The 24,654-nt window shown below is 41.2% G+C and overlaps 1 protein-coding gene across 8 annotated transcripts in view; it reads right to left on the bottom strand.

Annotated features, from left to right (window-relative positions):
- The window catches only part of MCTP1 (multiple C2 and transmembrane domain containing 1), a 1,157,412-nt gene that overhangs the window by 576,207 nt on the left and 556,551 nt on the right, over positions 1–24,654 (bottom strand). For all 8 annotated transcript variants that reach the window (XM_073678366.1, XM_073678374.1, XM_073678380.1 and 5 more), the window contains one exon: positions 37–130. In XM_073678366.1, coding sequence (XP_073534467.1) covers positions 37–130 — 94 coding nt within the window. The remainder of the gene's footprint in view (positions 1–36; positions 131–24,654) is intronic.

Here is a 24,654-nt window from a genome sequence, read left to right as displayed (position 1 = left end):
ATATATTAATCTTGTGGAGATCTCAATGCTTCTTACCTGTGACATCAGCTGCCATCAATCCCTCTGCTCTTATGACTTTCACTTGAAGTAAACCAACATCATTGAAATTGCTGAAGGACCTCATAAGACTCTGTAATGAGCAAAACAAGAGCATTATTTATTCACATAGGTAATTATACTATATTACTTTTGTGTATATACCAAAAAAATAAGGCAATGTTGTCAGTGTGACATGACATTTCAACTAAAACATTACATTGTAAAGAATTATTTATCATAAAATATGATGGCATTTTTACAACCAATTCTGTAAAATGACTCTAAAATAAAAATTAAATAAACAACTAACAATTCCCCTTAATTCATGAAAATCCTATTATGTAATGGACTTTCAATGTAAGCCTATGTGTCTTCATGGTTACAGACTACAAACAACCCATGTGTAGCCTGATCCTAATCTAATGTCTATAGTTTATCAAGAAGAGGGGAGGTGGAGTAAGATGACTACAAGAGTTTGTAGTCTGTAACCATGAAGACAAGGTCTGCAAAGGAGCTGTATACACAAAAGTTTTGCTAAATAAGACTTTTCTAAAAAAAAAATCATGATTATTTTCTTTAGATGTATTTTAGCAATAATATGAATTTGTACCTCATTTAACAAGGGAATTAAAAAAAATGTAGGTTTTGAATAAAGTCAATACAAGTAAAATCATTTACTTTGTGGTAGGTGTCATAAAAAGTGGCCAGTGAAGTATTATAAAACATTTCTACATGATTATTCTTGTTTTCATATGAAAATTGATGAATATGCAATACATCTTCCAAGGTCAGCCAAGCTGAGAAAAATTACCAGGATAAAGAATTGGCTTGTTCGTTGCTTAAAGATTCTCTCTTGTAAATGTCAAATATAAAAAGCACTCAAGATTATTTTTTTATTTAAAGCATAAGCTCAAAACATAAAATGAATATAAAGTATTTGTAAGTATCTATCTATAAATATCTATAAATATATACATAGTGCTTATAAGTACACCCCATTTGAAAAATCTGATTATAATCAATATGTCACTGAATACAAGAACAATTTCAAACATTTTGATAAGACATGCATAGAACATTTTTTTAACCCATAACATGAAAGTAAGGTTAATAATTATGGTTGAGCGAGTATGTTCTGTCCGAGTATGCTCGGGCCGAGCTCCAAGTATTTACAGCTGCTCGGTGACAAGGTTAAATCCCTCCTGTGTGCATGATTTGCAACTGTTTGACAGCTTTATTACATGTGAGGAATGTGTTAGAAATAGACATTCCTCACATGTAGTAAAACTGTCAAACAGTCGCAAATCATGCACACGTGAGCGATTTCACCTTATCACCGAGCAGCTGTAAATACTCGGAGCTCGGCCCGAGCATACTCGGAGAAAGGGTTAATAGAACATACTCGCTCAACACTAATGGTGGCCACTTCAGATTGTACACCCAGGACTTGCTGTGTTATAGTTAGTGCCTGTTTACAGAAAGACACCACAGCAAACACATCCTTAATAGTGGGGTTCTCCTGTATATCACACTCCTCCTGTGTTGTCACCGAGCAGCTATAATTACTCGGAGCTCGGCCCGAGCATACTCGGCGAAAGGGTTAATAGAACATACTCGCTCAACACTATTTATAATATGACTAATTGCAAAATCATCAGTTTTACTCAAATTAGTTGATGCCTTTTGTAAGACCTCCATGATTTTTAAGGACAGCACCAAGTCTTGTAGGCATGGAATGAACAATTCTGCGACATATTGCAACATCTTTTTACGTTCTTCAAGAACGACCTCTTTAAGAGTCTGGATGCTGGATGGAGAGTGATGCTCAACTTGTTTCTTCAGAATTCCACAAAGGTGTTCGATTGGGTTCAAATCAGGAGATATTTTTCTAAATTAATTTTTGTAAATGCACGCTGCTTACAGTGAAACATGGTGGTGGCAGTGTCCTTATGTGGGTCTGAAGGGGTTCTCCTGGTGTCCGCGAACTACATTTCATTGATTGTATCATGGATTCACAGATGTACTGCTCTATATTGAAATAGAAGATACTACCATCAGTTTGTGCCCGTGGTAGATGTGCACTTTTCCAACATGACAATGATCCAAAACACACATCTGTTGCATCTCTGAAGAAGAACAGGGTGAAAGTGATTCAGTGGCCGAGTATGTCTCCTAATCTGAATCCAACTGAAACACCTATGGGGAATTCTGATGAGACAAGTTGAGCATCACTCTCCATCCAGCATCCAGTCTCTAAAAGAGGCCGTTTTTGATGAATGGAAAAAGATGTTGCAATCCAAGGCACACATTGCAGTGAGTTGTAGGCTGTATTGTAGCTAAGAAAAAGCAAATACATTTAACGCATCTGAAATTGTGCGTGAAAGAGCTCACGAGTGATTTGTTCTATGTGTTATTTCGTTTAACTGTGTGACTTGTGATATAGTGACTTTGGATTCAGGGAGTTCAGAAGATAGTAACTTGTATTAAGTCACTGTTTAAATTTACTTGTTTATTTACTTATTAATATTTCTGCCTTGTCTAATCCCCATTAGGAAAATATCATTAACAATGCTCTCCAGCGTACATCTTGTCGCATGTGTGCAATTCTTGAACTGTCATTTGAGGGTGCATACTGCTGTGCGAGATGTGTGAAAGTTGTACATTTGCAAGCCCAGATACTGGATCTAAATGTGGAGCTGACAACACTGAGATACATTGACAATATGGAAAGGAGTTTGCTGCTCACTGGTGTACCTGTGGAGGATCGTAGTATAGAACTACAGGACAGTGAAAAAGCTAGCTCGGTGACAGTTAGAAGGCGGGGTAGAGGGAAGAGTGTCAGGGAGGCTAGTCCTGATCTGGCACATCCCAACAAGTTTGGTAAGTTGGCAGATGAAGGGGTGTCAGTATATGGGCAGCATTGCTGCAGCAAGACACATCTTCTGGAAGCCAGTGGAGTGTCTGCTCCTGTTAGGGGGGGAATAAGAGTGCAAGGCAGGTCAGACATATGCTGATAATGAGGGATTCCATTATTAGGGGGAACAGACAGGGAAATCTGTCACAAAAACAGGGATCGTTGATCAGTTTCTTGTGTTTGTCCACCACTCATGGTCTCCTAAGGATGCGGTGAGTGACAGCTCAGCTGCCCTATGGGATCAAAGGAGTGCTGGGTTGTCAAGTATTGTGAGTGATAGCCCAGTCATCCAATCTGAGGCAGGGACGTGCTGGGTTGTCAGTATTGTGAATGACAGCCCATCTGGCTGGGCCTGTGGGGTTTCCTCCAGGTGTCACCCGTTCAGGGTTATTACCTGGCTAATTAGCTGGCTGGCAATGGTTAGACGATTGCCTGCGGTAGCCTTGCTCAGTGGTGTGTTGCTCTGTACTCTGTGTTCTGATTTCCTGATCTTTGTTGCCGGTCCTTGAAATTGCCTTTTGACTAATTGTTTGTATTGCCCCTTATGCCTTTGATGCACTCTGATCTTAGTTACATGACCCTGGATTTTGCCTCTTCCTCTAGATTATCAAGTCACTATGGTCACCGACTATAAGAATTTAGCCTACATTGAATCAGCTAAAAGACTAACTACTAGACAGGCCAGTTATAATGTGACGCTGAGTCACTTCTCACGGGCAAGCCATGAGGAAGGGAAGTCAATGAGTCTGAGGTCAAAGACCAGGAGGGTACGTCAAGGACAAAGAGATGAGACAAACGAATAGTCAGAGGCAAAGTCTAGGGTCAGGTAACTATGGTCAGAGAGTGTCAAAGTAAAAAGGGGCAATACAAACGAGTAGTCAAAAGGCAATTCCAAGGTCTGGCAACAAAGATCAGGAAATCAGGGGGGACAGTACAGAGATCTTTCTAATGATCTTTTTACACCTAGACCTGCAATGGGGGCAAGGAAGCATTGCGTTTACCAGACATTGTGCTCTAATGGACTCATAGTGTCCTGTATCATTCTATATATTTGCATGGTGTATCTTGATTTCTATATTTGGCATATTACATCATTAACATGTCTTTACCAGATATCGTGCTATAAAGGACTTGTTTAGTCCCTTTCACTTGCATGTTTGTACTTTATGTGGACGTCAGTCCTGCTCTGTGTTGTTACTATCTTTTAAAAATTGTCTGTCTGTGTTTTAATGAATTTTCAATAAAACGTTTGTTATACTGTTAAGCATCAAAAACTCCTAATGTTTTTCTACAGTATTCAATATACTATTTCATGGCGTTGCTTTACAGATCAGTTAGGACATTCCATTGCCCTTTCTTGGTCTTACTAACATGTATTGGTTTTACCCGGGAGATTTTGGGTTAACAAAAGTACAAAGAGGGCTTGGATGCCTTTTTAGATAAATATATTACAGGTTGTGGGTACTAGAGTCTGTGATGGGACGTTGATCCAGGGAACTAATCTGATTGCCGTATGTAGTATGTTTCTGCTAAAATTAAGCTAATAGCATCTGCGTCATGGGATTTTTGGCTTCCTGTGGATTAGGAAGGATTCTCCTGGATATTGTCATTTTGTTAGTCTACTTCCTCTGGAACAGCATGTTGGGCTATAGGTTGAACTCGATTATGTCCACCTTCAACCTTAAAAAACAATGACACTATGAAAAAAAACATGAAACTATATGCTTTGCTACTAGAGGTGCACCTTAAATTTGATACACCACCAGAATGTTAAAATTACTTACTGAACCTCTCTTTTATGGTGGGGAAAAAAAGTATGTAGTCAGCCACCAATTGTGCAAGTTCTCCCACTTAAAAAGATGAGAGAGGCCTGTAATTGACATAATAGGTAGACCTCAACTATGAGAGACAAAATGAGAAAACAAATCCTGAAAATCACATTGTCTGATTTGGAAAGAATTTTTTTTTTCAAATTTTGGTGGAAAATAAGTATTTGGTCAATTACAAACTAGCAAGATTTCTGTCTCTCACAGACCTGTAACTTTTTCTTTAAGAGGCTCCTCTGTCCTCTACTCATCACCTGTAGTACTGGCACCTGTTTGAACTTGTTATCAGTATAACGGACACCTGTCCGCAACCTCAAACAGTCACACTCCAAACTCCACTATGGTGAAGGCCAAAGAGCTGTTGAAGGACACCAGAAACAAAATTGTAGCCCTGCACCAAGCTGGGAAGACTGAATCTGCAATAGGCAAGCAGCTTGGTGTGAAGAAATCGACTTTGGGAGCAATAATTAGAAAAGACCACAAGACCACTGATAATCTCCCTCGCTCTGGCGCTCCACACAAGATCTCACCACATAGGTTCAAAATGATCTCAAGAATGGTGAGCAAAAATCCCAGAACCACACGGGGGACCTAGTGAATGACCTGCAGAGAGCTGGGACCAACGTTACACAGGTTACCATCAGTAACACACTACGCCGCCAGGGACTCAGATCCTGCAGTGCCAGACGTGTCCCCCTGCTTAAGCCATTACATGTCCGGGCCTGTTTGAAGTTTGCTAGAGAGCATTTGGATGATCCAGAAGAGTACTGGGAGAATGTCATATGGTCAGATGAAACCAAAGTAGAACTGTTTGGTAGAAACACAACTCGTCGTGTTTGGAGGAGAAAGAATGCTGAGTTGCATCCAAAGAACACCATACCTACTGTGAAGCATGGTGGTGGCAACATCATGCTTTGGGGCTGCTTCTCTGCCAAGAGACCAGGACGAATGATCCGTGTACATGAAAGAATGAATGGGGCCATGTATTGTGAGATTTTCAGTGCAAACCTCCTTCCATCAGCAAGGGCATTGAAGATGAAACGTGGCTGGGTCTTTCAGCATGACAATGAGCCCAAGCACACCACCAGGGCAATGAAGGAGTGGCTTCGTAAGAAGCATTTCAAGGTCCTGGAGTAGACTAGCCAGTCTCCAGATCTAAACCCTATAGAAAACCTTTGGAGGGAGTTGAAAGTCCGTGTTGCCCAGCAACAGCCCCAAAACATCACTGCTCTAGAGGAGATCTGCATGGAGGAATGGGCCAACATACCAGCAACAGTGTGTGCCAACCTTGTGAAGACTTACAGAAAACGTTTGACCTCTGTCATTGCCAACAAAGGATATATAACAAAGTATTGAGATGAACTTTTGCAATTGACCAAATACTTATTTTCCACCAAAATTTGAAAAAAAAATCTTTCCAAATCAGACAATGTGATTTTCAGGATTTGTTTTCTCATTTTGTCTCTCATAGTTGAGGTCTACCTATGATGTCAATTACAGGGCTCTCTCGTCTTTTTAAGTGGGAGAACTTGCACAATTGGTGGCTGACTAAATAATTTTTTCCCCACTGTATGTATTGAAAAGCAAGACTAATAGGGGAAATAGCAAAAAGGATCACCATTCCCACTATTATTAGGGTATGTGCACAAGACGTCTTTTTCAGGCATGTCCACTGCGAAACTCGCTTGTAAAAGCTTCCAGAAAACGCTTAAAAGAATTAACATATGCATTTCTCTGTAAAAACAACTTACTATGCATATGTTTCATCTGTTGAGAGTCTTTAAATCGCTTCTTGTTTCTAAAGACACCAATCGGTTAAAATAAGTGACCAGACGATTCTTCAGGCGTTCTCTAAAGGCGCACTATACTTTGCAATACAAGTCAATAAGATGGCTCACAAAAACGTTGACAGACACAAATTATGTAAATGTGCTTAGGAGAAAAAAAATTGAAAAAAAGACACTTTAGGAAAAAAAACTAACAGTTTTTCCTGAATTGTCTTTCTCTTTGAAAACTTGCCTGGCAGTGGCAGATACCTAGGCCCCAAAGACTCTTGAATGAAAGTATGTTTGTGTATGTTTATGTTTGTATGTGACTATATATGCATGGGTATGTTGCATATACATATAATTTAGTAAGTACTTTTATGGGGATATTGTAGGGCACTGTTTAAAAAAGGGGTTTTCACATCTTTAGGAAATGCCATCACTGATTGCTGAGGCAGATAATAGAACATAGGCAGTGCTGTACCCCACAAAGATGAGTTAGGGTCCCAGAGGTCAGACCACCAGCTATTATTTAGTGACTGATGGTAAATTCTAGCTATATGAGATCATATACTTCACTGGGAATACTGTTTCAAGCCTTGAATAGCAGTGAATACCATTATAAGTTTAGCCTTGAATGGAGGCATTAATTAAGAACTTCTGTCTACTGTGGCATTTATTGGGCACTGCCTGGTGACATTAGTTGACAATCTACAGCTACATTAGTTAGGCCTAACTATTTACTGCAAGAACAAAGTGGAGAAAATCCAGCACAAGGGAAATAAAATAAAAATTCCATTTATTCAAAATCCATTAAAAAACATCACACAGGACTGACATTAAAAAAGAGAGGGATCCCACTGTCAACCTTACGCATTTCGAACATCCATGTCCTTACTCATAGGTATACAAAATGAAAGTTCCCCACATATTTATACATATTAGATTTCACAAACACCCGATCAAAAAAAAAGGTGAAACCCCTTCAATTAAACATGCAAAAAGTAATTTATTTTTACTGTCAGTTCTGTGTGATGTTTTTTAATGGATTTCAAATAAATGAAATTTTTTTAAACATATTGTCCCTTGGTGCTGGATTCTCTCCGCCAGGGATACTGGCCCCCACCATATCCAAGCATCATCCCATAGGCTGCCTGGCCTCGGCACATTTTGGTGAGTTGATGTTTCTCTCCTTTTGTTTTCTAACTATTTACTGTGTTTCCCTAATTTTTATTATATTTTCCTACTGGTGATTGATTTTATGTAAGAAAAGAAAACAACGGTTACTGGTACATATCACAGCAGTGTGATATCCATTCACCTCAGTAGCTAAACTGGAACTATTGCTGATCTTAGACTCAGGAGTCCCTAACTTCTTAGAAAGGGGTGTACTTATTTTAAAAATTTTACAGAAAATACTAATATGTTGTTCAAATCCTGCATATTTTATTAGTTTCTAAGTTATGTACTGTATATGATAGTTTCTTGATTTAGATCCTAATTGGATTTCCATAGAACATTTGTTGATACTTTGAGAGCAAAAAATACCTAACGATGATCGCAAGATGATATATTATAGATGAACCCCATAATATATTTTGGAATAAAAAAGGGTTAAGGACATCATACAACAATATGTCCATTTCTTTCCCAAAATGTAGGCGAAAATCTAAAAGTAAAAATAAAATCTCCCAAAATTAGTATTCTCGTGATCACTTACATTTCCGGATCATAATATGTTAAGTATGCCATTGTGCCAGTGAAAATAGTAGTTTTGGATTGTAAAATTATCAATAAAAATGTTATGGAGGTAAAGAGCAGCCCATGCTTTTATTAATAATATGAGAGAGCTGACAGTCAGAGCACACCATGATATTAACATTATATGTCCCAAGTGAATGCTCCCTGTTTACAGAGAAAGATATGACCTTGGTTTTCCGAGATGAGAAATTATTAAGCTAGGTATATTCCCCTATGTGTATTAATATGATATTTCTTTATATAAAAAGTATTTATGAGCCCTGTTAACTTTCAATCTTTTTACATTTGTTTACTTTTCAAGCAGAGTCTCAAAGGTGGTTAAATGAAAATCAGCTTCTACGCTGACACAGAAAAAGAGGTTTTGAGCGTTAGAGTAATGGCTTCAGGAATTACTGCCCATGAAGGTTTATTTATTGCCCTCACCAACAAAACAATAGACATTAGCTTTAATTTTTAACCATATACTGAGGTTACTGATATTTGTATGATGATCTATGGGTTTTTTAAGCTGGATTTGTCTCCTGAGCTTTATTACACACGTCTGACCTCATTTATTTAGTTAGTGCTTTTACCTGTTGCTTCAGTAGCATCAGAATACTCCACATTGCTGTACAGAGCTCTCCATTACTTATTTTACCCAATAGGGATCACATTCCAATTTCATATGAGCACACACTAGGGCCAAATTCATCAGAAGCTAAGTAACCGGTATGTTTTTGGAGTGTTGTGGGAAACTGGAAGAGTGATAGGAAACCCACTAAAAGGGTCGTTCCCAATTTTGATCTTTAGGGGTATACTGCTCCCCTGCTTCATGGCTTCTTGTCCATAGCTATGGTCTCTTGCTCAACTAACAGCATCATCTAGCCACTGTTCAGAAATTTGCACTTTCTGATGTTGCAAGCACAGACAGATTTGCCTCTTCAGCATTTGAGGAGAGCAGCAATACTAAAGCAGGGGTGGATCCAGCGATCAGGGTAGCTTCAGTGCAGCGCTTACAAGCTCTATAGCAAAGAGCCTGTAAGCACCACACTAGGAAAACTGGCCACATGATTGACTGCAGCAGTGGCTGGTAACCTAGGCAATGAGCACTAAATAATGGAATTAAACGGGTTGTCCACTACTCTAACAACTTCTTCTGAATCGCTATGTTTGCCCCCAGTAAAATAATAACACCTATACTCACCTCCGGTGTCAGCGCTGTTCCAGGGGTTGTTGGCAATGGCACTCCCAGGAATTGCGTGACATGGCTATGTCACACGCACCCTGTGAAAGCGCTTCACTCTTCTCTCCTACAGACATAAATGACATCCAGAAGAAGTGAGAGCAGCAGATGTTGAGCCATGCATTACTCCACACACACCGTGAGGTCAGTTGTCCTGTAGTGATAATCTACTGATGATAAACCACTGATTGTACTGAAACAGCAAAAACAGCCCAGTAAGTAGAGACTTTACATTAAGGTACACTTGTGCAGATCATACAATATTGTTACAACATGCTGCTGGGAAAAACTGTAGGAAATTATTTATGGAGGCCCCTGGCATGTCCATTTTGCCTTACCCAATAATCCAGCAAAGACTATAAAATACAGGGGAAAATCGATATCTTTAACATACAAAGCTATTGAAACAAGATTCCATTAACTAGTTCATAATTTGCAATTATCCTAAGACACAATATTACCGTTAAAGGAGGCACATGATAAAATAAACCCATTTTAATTTTTTTTTGGTTGGTTGCCTTCTAAGACTTTCTCCAATAAGACTAAAATGGCAACTTTCTCACATATTGATATGATTTTGTCAGAATCCTATATACATTGTACTATTTTAAGAAATAGGAATTCTGTAATAGCTATAACATACAACAACAAATGATAACTAACTTAGTTATCTATAATTTTACAAAACATCTGACAATATTAAATTGGTTTTCAGTCTGAGTGCTGAGACCCAACTGATTATTGGAGCAAATGGGCAGAAGTTGTTAGCTTGTGGGAAAGTATTGATGTATATGGGCCTACGGAAAGTGCATAGCCTGTTAGGTCCACCTTTGCGGGAGTAAAAATGCTAATCAGAAATAAAAGGATCAAAGCAGTCCATTAGGCTTTTCTGTATTTTTATTCCAATTGGGTATTTTAGCATTTCACCAAAGTTTTCATATAAACAAATAGTCTATTGGGGTAGCAATTCTAAAAGTCATTATCGAACCTTTAATGAGCCTTGTCATTGTTATGACTGTATAAGCACACTCACACGGGTTACGTATAAACCAGGTGAGACGAACATTTGAACCCACCAGGTCCCTGTTCAGACTAGGAAAGTCCCAAATCTGACTCTGCTCTGTCCCTGCCTGAACGCATGAAGTTGGCACTCTAAATATATGTCCTTAACTGCTGTGCAACCCTAGAACAATAATAACTACACTGCTCAAAAAAATAAAGGGAACACTTAAACAACAGAATATAACTCCAAGTAAATCAAACTTCTGAGAAATCAAACTGTCCACTTAGGAAGCAACACTGATTGACAATCAATTTTACATGCTGTTGTGCAAATGGAATAGACAATAGATGGAAATTATTGGCAATTATCAAGACCCCCTCAATAAAGGAGTGGTTCTGCAGGTGGGGACCACAGACCACATCTCAGTATCAATGCTTTCTGGCTGATGTTTTGGTCACTTTTGAATGTTGGTTGTGCTTTCACACTCGTGGTAGCATGAGATGGACTGTACAACTCACAGAAGTTGCTCAGGTAGTGCAGCTCATCCAGGATGGCACATCAATGCGAGCTGTGGCAAGGTTTGCTGTGTCTGTCAGCGTAGTGTCCAGAGGCTGGAGGCGCTACCAGGAGACAGGCCAGTACACCAGGAAATGTGGAGGGGGCCGTAGGAGGGCAAAAACCCAGCAGCAGGACCGCTACCTCCACCTTTGTGCAAGAAGGAACAGGAGGAGCACTGCCAGAGCCCTGCAAAATGACCTCCAGCAGGCCACAAATGTGCATGTGTCTGCACAAACAGTTAGAAACCGACTCCATGAGGGTGGTATGAGGGCCCGACGTCCACAGATGGGGGTTGTGCTCACAGCCCAACACCATGCAGGACACTTGGCATTTGCCACAGAACACCAGGATTGGCAAAGTCGCCACTGGCGCTCTGTGCTCTTCACAGATGAAAGCAGGTTCACACTGAGCACATGTGACAGACGTGACAGAGTCTGGAGACGCCGTGGAGAGCGATCTGCTGCCTGCAACATCCTTCAGCATGACCGGTTTTGCAGTGGGTCAGTAATGGTGTGGGGTGGCATTTCTTTGGAGGGCCGCACAGCCCTCCATGTGCTCACCAGAGGTAGCCTGACTGCCATTAGGTACCGAGATGAGATCCTTAGACCCCTTGTGAGACCAGACGCTGGTGCAGTTGGCCTTGGGTTCCTCCTAATGCAGGACAATGCCAGACCTCATGTGGCTGGAGTGTATCAGCAGTTCCTGCAAGATGAAGACATTGAAGCTATGGACTGGCCCGTCCATTCCCCAGACCTGAATCCGATTGAGCACATCTGGGACATCATGTCTCATTCCATCCACCAACGTCATGTTGCACCACAGACTGTCCAGGAGTTGGAGAATGCTTTAGTCCAGGTCTGGGAGGAGATCCCACAGGAGACCATCCGCAACCTCATCAGGAGCATGCCCAGGTGTTGTAGGGAGGTCATACAGGCACGTGGAGGCCACACACAATACTGAGCCTCATTTTGACTTTTTTTAAGGACATTACATCAAAGTTGGATCAGCCTGTAGTGTGTTTTTCCACTTTTATTTTGGGGGTGACTCCAAATCCAGGCCTCCATTGGTTAATAAATTTGATTTCCATTGATGATTTTTGTGTGATTTTGTTGTCAGCACATTCAACTTTGTACAGAACAAAGTATTCAATGAAAATATTTAATTCATTTAGATCTAGGATGTGTTAAAGTGCTCCCTTTATTTTTTTGAGCAGTGTATAAACAGAAATACACAAAAACCTGAGGAAAAGGCGCAGTCCAATGAACGTGTTCACACAGACACACAGGAAAGATGGAAGCAAATAAGAATAACCACACAGCAAACAGAATACGTAGGAAACCTCTCAGACCTCAAACATAAAAGAAAGGAAAGGTTACTGGGGTGGAAGACACAAAAACAAACCGAAGGAAGAGCAACAGAAATTAACAAGTATGGGCAGCACCAGGGGTGGATTAAGAGTAGCAAGGGCCCCGGGCAGTTTAGAAGGCGCGGGCCCCCCCCCCCCCACACAACTGATGTATCATGTGACATGTCACATGATCCCCTGTGATAGATCATGCGATAGTTCACGTGAAATTAATTTGGTACAATATTAATATATTAATTATATTATATTTTTTTACATTAATTGAATGACTTAATATTGAGCACAATTAAGTATTCTGAGTATTCTGACATCCCCTATATACAGTATGAGACCCTACATAAAATATGAGCTGCCACAATCCTCCTATACACAGCAGGAAGCCGTACATAGCCATCTATACACAGCGGGAGGCTGCACGTAGCCATCTTTACACAGCAGGAGGCCGCACGGAGCCATATATACACAGCGGGAGGCCACACGGCACCATCTATACACAGCAGGGGGCTGCACATAGCCATCTATACACAGCAGGAGGCCGCATGTAGCCATCTATACACAGCGGGAGGCCACACGTAGCAATCTAAACACAGCGGGAGGCCGCACATAGCCATCTATACACAGGGGGAGGCCGCACGGCGCCATCTATACACAGCGGCAGGCTGCACGGTGCCATCTATACACAGCGGGAGGCTGCACTTAGCCATCTATATACAGCGGGAGGCTGCACGTAGCCATCTGTACAAAGCAGGAGGCCGCAAGGCGCCATCTATACACAGCGGGAGGCCGCACGGCGCCATCTATACTCAGCGGGAGGCCGCACGTCACCATCTATACACAGCAGGAGGCCGCACGTAGCCATCTATTCACAGCAGGAGGCCACACGTAGCCATCTATACACAGCGGGAGGCCACATGTAGCATCTATACACAGCAGGAGGCCGCACGTAGCCATCTATACACAGCAGGGGGCCGCACGTAACATCTATACACAGGAGGCCGCACGTAGCCATTTATACACAGGAGGCCGCACGTAGCCATCTATACACAGGAGGCTGCACGACACCATCTATACACAGCAGGAGGTCGCACGTAGCCATCTATACACAGCGGGAGGCCACACGTAGCCATCTATACACAGCGGAAGGGCACACGTAGCCATCTATACACAGGAGGCCGCACGGCGCCATCTATACACAGCAGGGGGCCGCACGGAGCCATATATACACAGCGGGAGGCCACACGGCACCATCTATACACAGCAGGAGGCCGCACAGTGCCATCTATACACAGCAGGAGGCCGCATGTAGCCATCTATACACAGCGGGAGGCCGCACGTAGCAATCTAAACACAGCGGGAGGCCGCACATAGCCATCTATACACAGGGGGAGGCCGCACGGCGCCATCTATACACAGCGGCAGGCTGCACGGTGCCATCTATACACAGCGGGAGGCCGCATGGCGCCATCTATACACAGCGGGAGGCTGCACTTAGCCATCTATATACAGCGGGAGGCTGCACGTAGCCATCTATACAAAGCAGGAGGCCGCAAGGCGCCATCTATACACAGCGGGAGGCCGCACGGCGCCATCTATACTCAGCGGGAGGCCGCACGTCACCATCTATACACAGCAGGAGGCCGCACGTAGCCATCTATTCACAGCAGGAGGCCACACGTAGCCATCTATACACAGCGGGAGGCCACATGTAGCATCTATACACAGCAGGAGGCCGCACGTAGCCATCTATACACAGCAGGGGGCCGCACGTAACATCTATACACAGGAGGCCGCACGTAGCCATTTATACACAGGAGGCCGCACGTAGCCATCTATACACAGGAGGCTGCACGACACCATCTATACACAGCAGGAGGTCGCACGTAGCCATCTATACACAGCGGGAGGCCACACGTAGCCATCTATACACAGCGGGAGGCCACACGTAGCCATCTATACACAGGAGGCCGCACGGCGCCATCTATACACAGCAGGAGGCCGCACGGCGCCATCTATACACAGCAGGAGGCCGCACGGCGCCATCTATACACAGCAGGAGGCCGCACATAGCCATCTATACACAGCAGGAGGCCGCACATAGCCATCTATACACAGCAGGAGACCGCACGTAGCCATCTATACACAGCAGGAGGCCATATGTAGCCATCTATACACAGTGGGAGGCCGCACGTAGCCATCTATACACAGCGGGAGGCCGCACGGTGCCCCCCCAGAGACAGCGGGAGGCCGCACGGCGACCCCCCTGAGACAGCGGGAGGCCGCACGCAGTCACGCACACACACAAACATATACAGACATATACATACACGCATAAACACATTTGAAACACAAAAATACATATAAACAGACATCACACAATGATATCTGCCTGCACACACACACACTCACTCACTCACACACTCACACTCACTCACCATCCCTCTGTTCGGCTCCCGTCGTCCAGCTCCTCTCCGTTGCAGCAGTGCAGGGCGCACAGTGCATGACGTCACACTAGCAGACACGGCAGCGCACAGGGTTGTGTCTCCTAGCTGTGAAGTGGCCGGGCCAGTACTGTACCTGTTAACTTCCCTGTGTGCTGGCCCGGCCGCGTCACAGCTAGGAGACACAACCCTGTTCGCTGCCGTGTCTGCTAGTGTGACGTCACGCACTGTGCGCCCTGAACTGCTGCACAGGTCGAAGAAGAAGCAGCGGCCGTGCACAGCTGCTGGGGGAGCGGTCCAGGGGCCCCCCGACTCTGCCTGTCGGTATGTGCCGCATTGGCGCCGGCGCCGCACATATTATAATGAGGGAAATCTGGCCATGGGCGGTAGCCCAGATTGCCCTCATTATAATCCACCTATGGGCAGCACGGTGGCTCAATGGTTAGCACTGCAGCCTTGCAGCGCTGGGGTCCTGGGTTCAAATCCCACCAAGGACAACATCTGCAAGGAGTTTGTATGTTCTCCCTGTTTTTGCGTGGGTTTCCTCCAGGTTCTCCGGTTTCCTCCCACACCCCAAAGACATACTGATAGGGAATGTAGATTGTGAGCCCCAATGGGGACTGTGCCCATGTCTGTAAATTGTCTGAATTGTAAAGTGCTGCAGAATATGTTGGCGCTATATAAATAAAAGATTATTATTATTATAACAAGGTATAATAATCCCTAGCTGTGGAGCTGGATCTCCAAATACCATCTGTCTTGAAATATAGCCAGCAAAGATGCTGGTGAAAGGTAAGTATAAACAGCCCCTCCCCAGAAGCAATAGGACAGAACCAAATTGGGAACCAAAGAAAGGAAAGAAAATACAATAGAACCATCAGCAATTGGACAGAAATCAAAACTGGCTGTGGCTCAGGAGAAAGGGAAACCGACCACGCAGCAGGAAGTCATCGGATCAAGTCCCGAAACCGAGGCATGACAGTCACATGATTTAGAATAAAAAGCCAAACCTGGCACTCCATTTGTCCATGTGTCTGCAAATGGAGTGGCATATAGCAAGGTTCAATAAAGGGTTGTAAGTGACTTTTAGGACAGCTACATATAAAAGGTAGCACTAGAGTTCCAGTCCTCATCCTCGCTGAAGACACTACTTGCATATTTAAATTCCCAGAGGAGCAGTACATGGCCTATAAGTCTCCTTACAACAGCTTGACACTTTTCTCAAGGGTTCCCCTTTAGATAAAAGTTTTTGTAATGTGACAATGTCAAAATGTTTTTAAAACAATAGTGACCATTTAAAATTGTTCATAGATGTAATACAGGAAGATTCATTTTATACAAAGGTAGAGAGCAATAGGTACGAGAACATGTAAAGTAAAAGGCATAGGCATAAAGAGGAACTAAAACTGAATGATAAAGCACTGATGACAAGAAATAAATATAGATTGTTAATGTATCACGAAACACTACTATCCTACAAATATAAAAAATAGTAAATTACAAAAGGTTTATAATTTAGACACAAAATATGGTTTGTGCACGTAAGGTATGCTACCATGAAAATAGAGTGGGGTCCCTACACTGTTAACATTAAGCTACGCTTTTATATATGATCAAATAGTGTTTTATCTGTGAAACAACCAGAAAATAAGTATCACTTTTAACAGCTTGCATTTAATTAATGTGCGTTGCTATCTCTGTGTAGAATTATTATGAAAATGCAGATTGAAGCCCTATGTGTTGCCTCTTCCAGCAGCCCACTCATTTTCATAAGAGTGACCTGGAAATGAACTGCCGCTCTGCTCTAAACTCTTTGAAGTTTCACTCTGTATGCACCCGGGAGTTTGCAAGACAACAGAAACCAGGGGCTCATAAACGTCTCTTCCTATTAACTCCATGCCTGACATAAAGGTGACTACATTTCAAGTCACCGAGATACAAGTTCATATTCTGCAATTCATAATAAAAATCTCATAAAAATGTTGATGTGCTATTAATTGTACATCAAAATTAAAATTAATATACAAAACACTGCATATTACAGCATTTTAGTAGCCTCTTAAAGGGTAGTGTATGGGCAGAAATGACCAGATCCACTCTGTTTACAGAATAATAAAGTTAAAAACAAACAAAAAAGTTTAGTTTATGTTGTAATTTGGGTACATGAGAATGGTATTTCTGGCCATTGTATGACCTGTTTTGTATACCACATTTTAGCAGTTGTCATCACCAGCAGGCTCTAGTAATTAGAAGAGTAGAAGATATGGGAGAATCTCTTTTTGTCTCTTTGCTTCACGCTCCCTCCATCTCCTTCCTTCTCTCTTCTGTAAACACTTCTATAGGCCGTAGCTATAATCTGATCCCTCAGTGAAAGAAGATATGAAGACAAATTTGAGCAATTTTGAGAATAAATAAGTGAATGATTAGTTCAGCAGATAAAAAGTGACTAATAAGTAGAGAAAAATACATTCTAAGATATATTGCAATATTTCTACTCTTATTTGTATACTACTAATTTATGTAAATATTGTAAGTGTGCTCGCTTGCCGGCTTGTCACTTTTCATCAAAGCTATCGAGTGAGCAAACAGTTACTGATAAGATCCTACTGAGCACACCTTGAAATTGACAACCGATCATTGCTCAGCAGAGCAGGGACTAGCCCAGGCCCTGAAAGGGACGTCACTGATGATGCTTTGTTTCAGGGAGGGAGGCAGTGACTGCAGCCTCTGCTACCTGATGACACTGGTTTGAGTATCTCAGCTTGCACTGGTGATTCTCAAAAGAAGTGTCATCAAACAGGAAGAAGGTAAAAAAAGCAGTTAGTATAAAAAGGGACTTTAGGAAATTAAACTATATTAGAAAAGAGATTACACTATGACATTAAATAGACAGACATTTAGGATTAAAAGAACCGTTACTTTTGGACCACCCCTATAACTTTTCTCTCTATAAGTAGCTAAGCTGTTAGTGATGCCTCTGTAATCTCTCGAAAACCTAGTCAACATCTGGAAATGCATGAGTGAGCTACAATATAAGACAGATCCAAGACCAGAGGTGGATCACAGAGCTGGTGGCACCATATTTGCAGGGGATACAATACGTTTAGTGTCCCTATCTGTATTTTTGGGGGAGATGGGGTTAGCAAATGTGTCTCTTATACTGTTTTGTAACTGGTGAAATGTAAGCGTTTCATCAAATTGTTATAAACTGTAAGTTATTTGTACTTACATTATCAATACCTTTGCAACAGGTTTTTTACATCAAAAAGTTGTGCAATTTGGAGCAAGGGTATTTACATTTTGTGTCCCAAAAGTCGGACCTGCATCTATTAAACATTTTAGAAATATCCTGTTGATATGTCACTAATGTCTGTGTAAAGCCAGCCTCCAACTCAACAAAATCTCAAACTAGAGATCAAAACAGTATCCCAAAATTCTATTTAATATGTGCAGTTAGCATAAAGTTTCAAAAACAGAATTGATGCGCCATATGATTTTATTTTCCATGGCAGCTGCTGTCTGGAGCAGGTCGCTGCAGAAGCACTGACCGGGACCCATATGACTTTTTAGTTGAAAGGGATTTCCCTTATGCCACCATCTGATAGACGTGAGAATGTAATGAAAACTTAGCAAACTAAAACTGTATTCACTTTCTGGTGCAGTTTTTTTTAGTTTAAAAAAAGGACTTGCACTTTTATTTTTCTTCTTTGTGAACTTTTGGCCCCAAAAAACTGCACCAAAGCTAAGAAGCTCATGGTTGCTTAGCTTTTGATGCACTTTGCTGAGGTCGGCAGTCTCTTTTACTAACCACAAGGCATATACCCTGCATGTCCCATATGCACATTCTCTTCTAGACTTAAATGGGTATGTTTAATAAACTTTGCATAAATCAATATTACAGGGGAATAAAGGAAACTGTGTAATATATTTTATCAGAGAATTCAAATTCTTTATCACCTTATGAGCCACTTCTTTTCCTCCCCTCATGCCTCTCAAACAGCTCAATTCCATCTTACTCAAGACAAGATGAACTGCCAGCACAGTGACGTGTCAGGTTATATCTTATATTACGCTCTTGGAAAGGGGAAGGTGAGAAGCAGAGTGAGAAAACAAGCAGAAGGAAAGACAGAAAGATTGTGTTGAGTGTTCTAACAAGTTTTTGAGTTCATCCCAGAGCTGGATTCACATCTACACTGATCAGTACTGTTGTATAATTTCCTTCACGCTGCTGCTTCTGTTTGTGTGCTAACTGCAGAATGAAGAGCAAGAATCCCTCTTTTCTGTTTGTGCGGTCTGTGTAGAATACATTATAGCAACTAGCCTCTACCCACTAGCTCAGAGCCAATTGCAAATTAAGAGATTGAGCCTGCTGAGGACAAAAATAGTAAAAATGCAGAATACAAGTCATATAATGGCCAAATATAGTGTTTATTCCTCATGTTCACACAAAGGAAAACTTATTCTGAAAAGTTACTTGAACGTATAGCTCCCCTTTAATCTCCTCAATTCCACTTCTCCTACTATTGTTCTTTGTACTTTTCATTTACTAAAAGTACTGCATTAAAGAAATGCACTTAAAACTGCATGCGTGATCCCAGCATCAGAGACAGCGACATTATTTCCTTTGTACTCATTTTCACGATATTTAGTTGCCTTGAGCCTCAACATTTGAAAAGAAAAATGCTCCATGAATTCTATAATTAATAGCATCATCTCAAATTAAGGTGCAACACAAATATACAACATTGTTTACAACGTTATATCTTCACGTGTGAGAGATATTAAGCAAATGCAAAGCATGGAGCAGCAGACATAACCATTTTTATTGGAAAGATGTTAAAAAGTTAATGAAAAAGTATTACACATACAGACTGCAATGTGTTTGGGACAGGGATTTATTATGGGCTTATTACTACACTGTGCACTGGTAGGATTGCATTATAATAAATATGTATTAACTTCTGTACAGAGTAAGCACCCATAATAAACTCTCAGCTTTGTAATAAGCAAATATAAATGCTAGATTATCATAAATACCTGGCTCTACAGAGCAATTTGTTATCAGAAATCGTGATGTGTTATTTATGAATATTGTCATCAAAAAAACGAAGAAAAAAAAAATCTGGATGTTTTCCTGAGACCAGAAAATAATACCACTGCATAGGAATCTATGATTTGCTGTGAATTTGCTCTTCCTTCTAAAGATGGAGAAAAAAAAATTGAAATGCTCCAGAGATGAGCCCTCTTTATTTTTTTAATGAAATGCTGTATAATATATTTTCTGTATGGTTGCTGCAGCTGTCAAGGAAAGAGCCTCAGCTCAGCTCCATTATGGGAGACGCAATACCCGATCCTATGGCATTGAGATCCACAGAGGGGCCAGTGCTGATTGACAGCTTGTCACTATGACGTCTTATTCCATCTCTGTTATGGAGAAAATTAATGTCACACCAGCAGCCTTATGACTCGCTGTCATCTTAGAAGCGCTCACCTTTTATCAATGCTCTAAATAACATTTCAAGCCCATCGTCTCACAGTGGACAATCCGGTCAAGGGACATTAAATCGGATGACTGTGAAATGTCATAATAGAAATCGAATGCTAACAACTTCTTTTCTAAACTAGCTCTTACGGTTTTTAAACTGTGACAAGGGGAACCAAGGGTTCAGCACACCCGTTCTGAAAAGGTCATACAATCTCTCTTGGTCTTCTAGCCATTAGCGGACTTTATCCTTAACGGAAAAAAAAAAATCTTTTAAAGATTTTACATTATCAGTTCAGGATGTATGTCCATTTAATTTGCAGGGCTCCAACTTTCAGCTACCAAAAGGCTAAATAGACCTAATCTTGTCTTGTCTGAGGACTTTTCCATCTAGATGTAGGGTCAACTCATTAGCTGTCTTATCTATGAACATCTTGTAGACTTACGCATTGCCGAGAGGAAAAGTCATACATACATACATAAATTTTGATTCTATAGTAGCATAATAATTTATATAGGTTTTTCTACATGACACAGGCAAGGGGAAGAAAGAAGCAGATAAAACAGACAATCAATAGAAATAATGACAATTGTGTAATTATTGTAAGAGGCTCAGCCATCTGTCTCTTTAGTACAGTATCTACGGGTCATTGGCCACGAAAGAAAATATAGCAATTATAATCGAGGCAGACTAACGGTGCAATAACTTGCTAGAAAGGTGCCTTGGGTGACCCGTACAAGTGTCTGCAAAACAAAATCTTTTTTTTACGAATATGATTCTTCTTTTCTGCTTATGTACGCTACTATCTATATGTACAGTACACAGCAAAATAAATCCAGAGAGAACTGATTATATGTTACCGGGACTGTTATCTCTACCTTTGAAAATATCCATGCCATAAAAATAAATTAGTTTCATCCCCATTGAGAGTATCTGACTATTCAGTTTTATCATTTAAACCTTTCTCGTTACAAACGTTAAAATACAAACGTTAAAATTAGACATTTTGTATTTAGAATTGTTCTCTTTGGTGTGATACTATTACTTCATAGTAATAACATGCACAAAAATCACTACACCTATAAAACATAAAGGGAATAATTAAAAGGTCACATTTACTTTTACAACCCATTTAATCCTTTCCCTGCCAAGGGCGTATGTCATATGTAGAGATGAGCGTTGTTCTACTCGAACTGTTCGCCAATCTCAAATTCGAGCTGTTTTGGGCGGTGTTCGAGCCGGTTGGCGAACACGAACAATTTGAGAAAAATTCGGCTGTTCGAGGTTATGTTCGATAACTGTTCGTGCACCAAAATCATAACTGGATTTTTTCTCAGTAATGATGAAAATTAATGTTAATACGCAGTTTGAGTGTACAGCGGGGCGGGGGGAGGGGCAGGGGATGGATCTCTGCAGGAACAATGAAGATCTCCATTTTTTTTTCTCTTTCCCGCATTTGCAGTGGGGAGGTGCAATCTGTCAGCCTATCAGCAGCGCACACACGGAGCGAAGTGCTTTTTTTCACACAAGCAAGGGCATGTGTGATTGGCAGTGTATGTCACATGTCCTTGCCCTATAAGACCAAGCCATTTTCCCCGTCGCCACCATTTTAGCACTGCTGCAGCTGCGTGTTAGACGGCACCGCTGTTGCTGTGTGTGCTATACCTTGTTAATTTTAAGCCAAATTTCACACAAATCTACAGATAGCTTGGGAGTAGGGAAGAGTTGTGATTGCAGTCCTTTTAAGGACTAGGTTACAGCATTTCCTACGACTTTTATCAGGCAGGTCTGTGCTCTTAAATAGATAGATTGTGGGAGTAAAGACTAATTGTAATTGGAGTCCTTTTCAGGACTAGGTTACATCAGTTCCTATCAGTTTTTGCCAGGCAGGTCTGTGCCAGTGCTGTGCAAGTTTTTTTCACAGCATTTGGCTGAATCTAGCAAAGCTAATCCTTTTTGGCCTATTGCAGAGTGTGTTAGTCAGTGGAGTAGCCTATCTGTGTTGCAAGATATACCACCTGTGTATAGAATACCAATTTTTTTACTGCACCTAGTGAAGTAAAATCTTTTGGGCATAGCATCATTCTATTAGTCCATCTATACTGACCTCCATCAGGTTGCAAACTGAATATAATTTTTTTCTGCATCTAGCTCTGAAAAAATATTTGGGCTTCTAGCAGTGTGTGGGACTTGGTCTATTAGTCCATCTATACTGACCTCCATCAGGTTGCAAATTAAAAATAATTTTTTTCTGCATCTAGCTCTGAAAAAATATTTGGGCTTCTAGCGGTGTGTGGGACTTGGTCTATTAGTCCATCTATACTGACCTCCATCAGGTTGTAAATTAAAAATAATTTTTTTCTGCATCTAGCTCTGAAAAAATATTTGGGCTTCTAGCAGTGTGTGGGACTTGTTCTATTAGTCCTTCTATACTGACCTCCAGCAGGTTGCAAATTGAATATAATTTTTTTCTGCATCTAGCTCTGAAAAAATATTTGGGCTTCTAGCGGTGTGTGGGACTTGGTCTATTAGTCCATCTATACTGACCTCCATCAGGTTGCAAATTAAAAATAATTTTTTTCTGCATCTAGCTCTGAAAAAATATTTGGGCTTCTAGCAGTGTGTGGGACTTGGTCTATTAGTCCATCTATACTGACCTCCATCAGGTTGCAAATTGAATAAAAAAAATTTCTGCATCTAGCTCTGAAAAAATATTTGGGCTTCTAGCGGTGTGTGGGACTTGGTCTATTAGTCCATCTATACTGACCTCCATCAGGTTGCAAATTAAAAATAATTTTTTTCTGCATCTAGCTCTGAAAAAATATTTGGGCTTCTAGCAGTGTGTGGGACTTGGTCTATTAGTCCATCTATACTGACCTCCATCAGGTTGCAAATTAAAAATAATTTTTTTCTTCATTTAGCTCTGAAAAAATATTTGGGCTTCTAGCAGTGTGTGGGACTTGTTCTATTAGTCCTTCTATACTGACCTCCAGCAGGTTGCAAATTGAATATAATTTTTTTCTGCATCTAGCTCTGAAAAAATATTTGGGCTTCTAGCGGTGTGTGGGACTTGGTCTATTAGTCCATCTATACTGACCTCCATCAGGTTGCAAATTAAAAATAATTTTTTTCTGCATCTAGCTCTGAAAAAATATTTGGGCTTCTAGCGGTGTGTGGGACTTGGTCTATTAGTCCATCTATACTGACCTCCATCAGGTTGCAAATTAAAAATAATTTTTTTCTGCATCTAGCTCTGAAAAAATATTTGGGCTTCTAGCAGTGTGTGGGACTTGTTCTATTAGTCCTTCTATACTGACCTCCAGCAGGTTGCAAATTGAATATAATTTTTTTCTGCATCTAGCTCTGAAAAAATATTTGGGCTTCTAGCGGTGTGTGGGACTTGGTCTATTAGTCCATCTATACTGACCTCCATCAGGTTGCAAATTAAAAATAATTTTTTTCTGCATCTAGCTCTGAAAAAATATTTGGGCTTCTAGCGGTGTGTGGGACTTGGTCTATTAGTCCATCTATACTGACCTCCATCAGGTTGCAAATTAAAAATAATTTTTTTCTGCATCTAGCTCTGAAAAAATATTTGGGCTTCTAGCAGTGTGTGGGACTTGGTCTATTAGTCCATCTATACTGACCTCCATCAGGTTGCAAATTGAATAAAAAAAATTTCTGCATCTAGCTCTGAAAAAATATTTGGGCTTCTAGCGGTGTGTGGGACTTGGTCTATTAGTCCATCTATACTGACCTCCATCAGGTTGCAAATTAAAAATAATTTTTTTCTGCATCTAACCCAGCCAATAGTTTTGGCCTAATACCACAGTTTGGCCACTCAGCTCTGCTCGGTTACCATCCATTGTTTTTTTGTGCAAACAACTCCAGAGTTGTGAATTAGTTAACCACCAAAATGAGTGGAAAAAGGCCTGCTGCTGGTGGAAAGGGGAATAGGCGTGTTGGGAAGGGGAAAAAAGGTTGTGTCCGTGGGGTAGGTGCAGAAGAAAGACCATCTTCCAGCCAAACTAAAATGTCTACTTCTTTTAGCGGACAATGTGATAAGATCCCTTTCTTACGGCCACGCCAATCGCTACAAATTCCAGATGAGGCACAAAAACAGCAGGTGCTTCAACGGATATCAAGTGCTCCTTTAAGTGGGCTCTCCTCCACATCAACTTCAACATCACAAATACTCCAGTCCTCAAAGGTGTCACCCAAATCGCACTTGCTTCCTCACAGCTCCCAAATCTCCAGCTGCCCGTCTGAGTATGAGGT

Source organism: Phyllobates terribilis, unplaced genomic scaffold, assembly GCF_046119375.1.
Source record: "Phyllobates terribilis strain yellow unplaced genomic scaffold, ASM4611937v1 Scaffold_1__5_contigs__length_1240528914, whole genome shotgun sequence".
NCBI classification, from domain to species: Eukaryota; Metazoa; Chordata; class Amphibia; order Anura; family Dendrobatidae; genus Phyllobates; species Phyllobates terribilis.
This window is presented reverse-complemented; position numbering and strand designations above follow the sequence as displayed.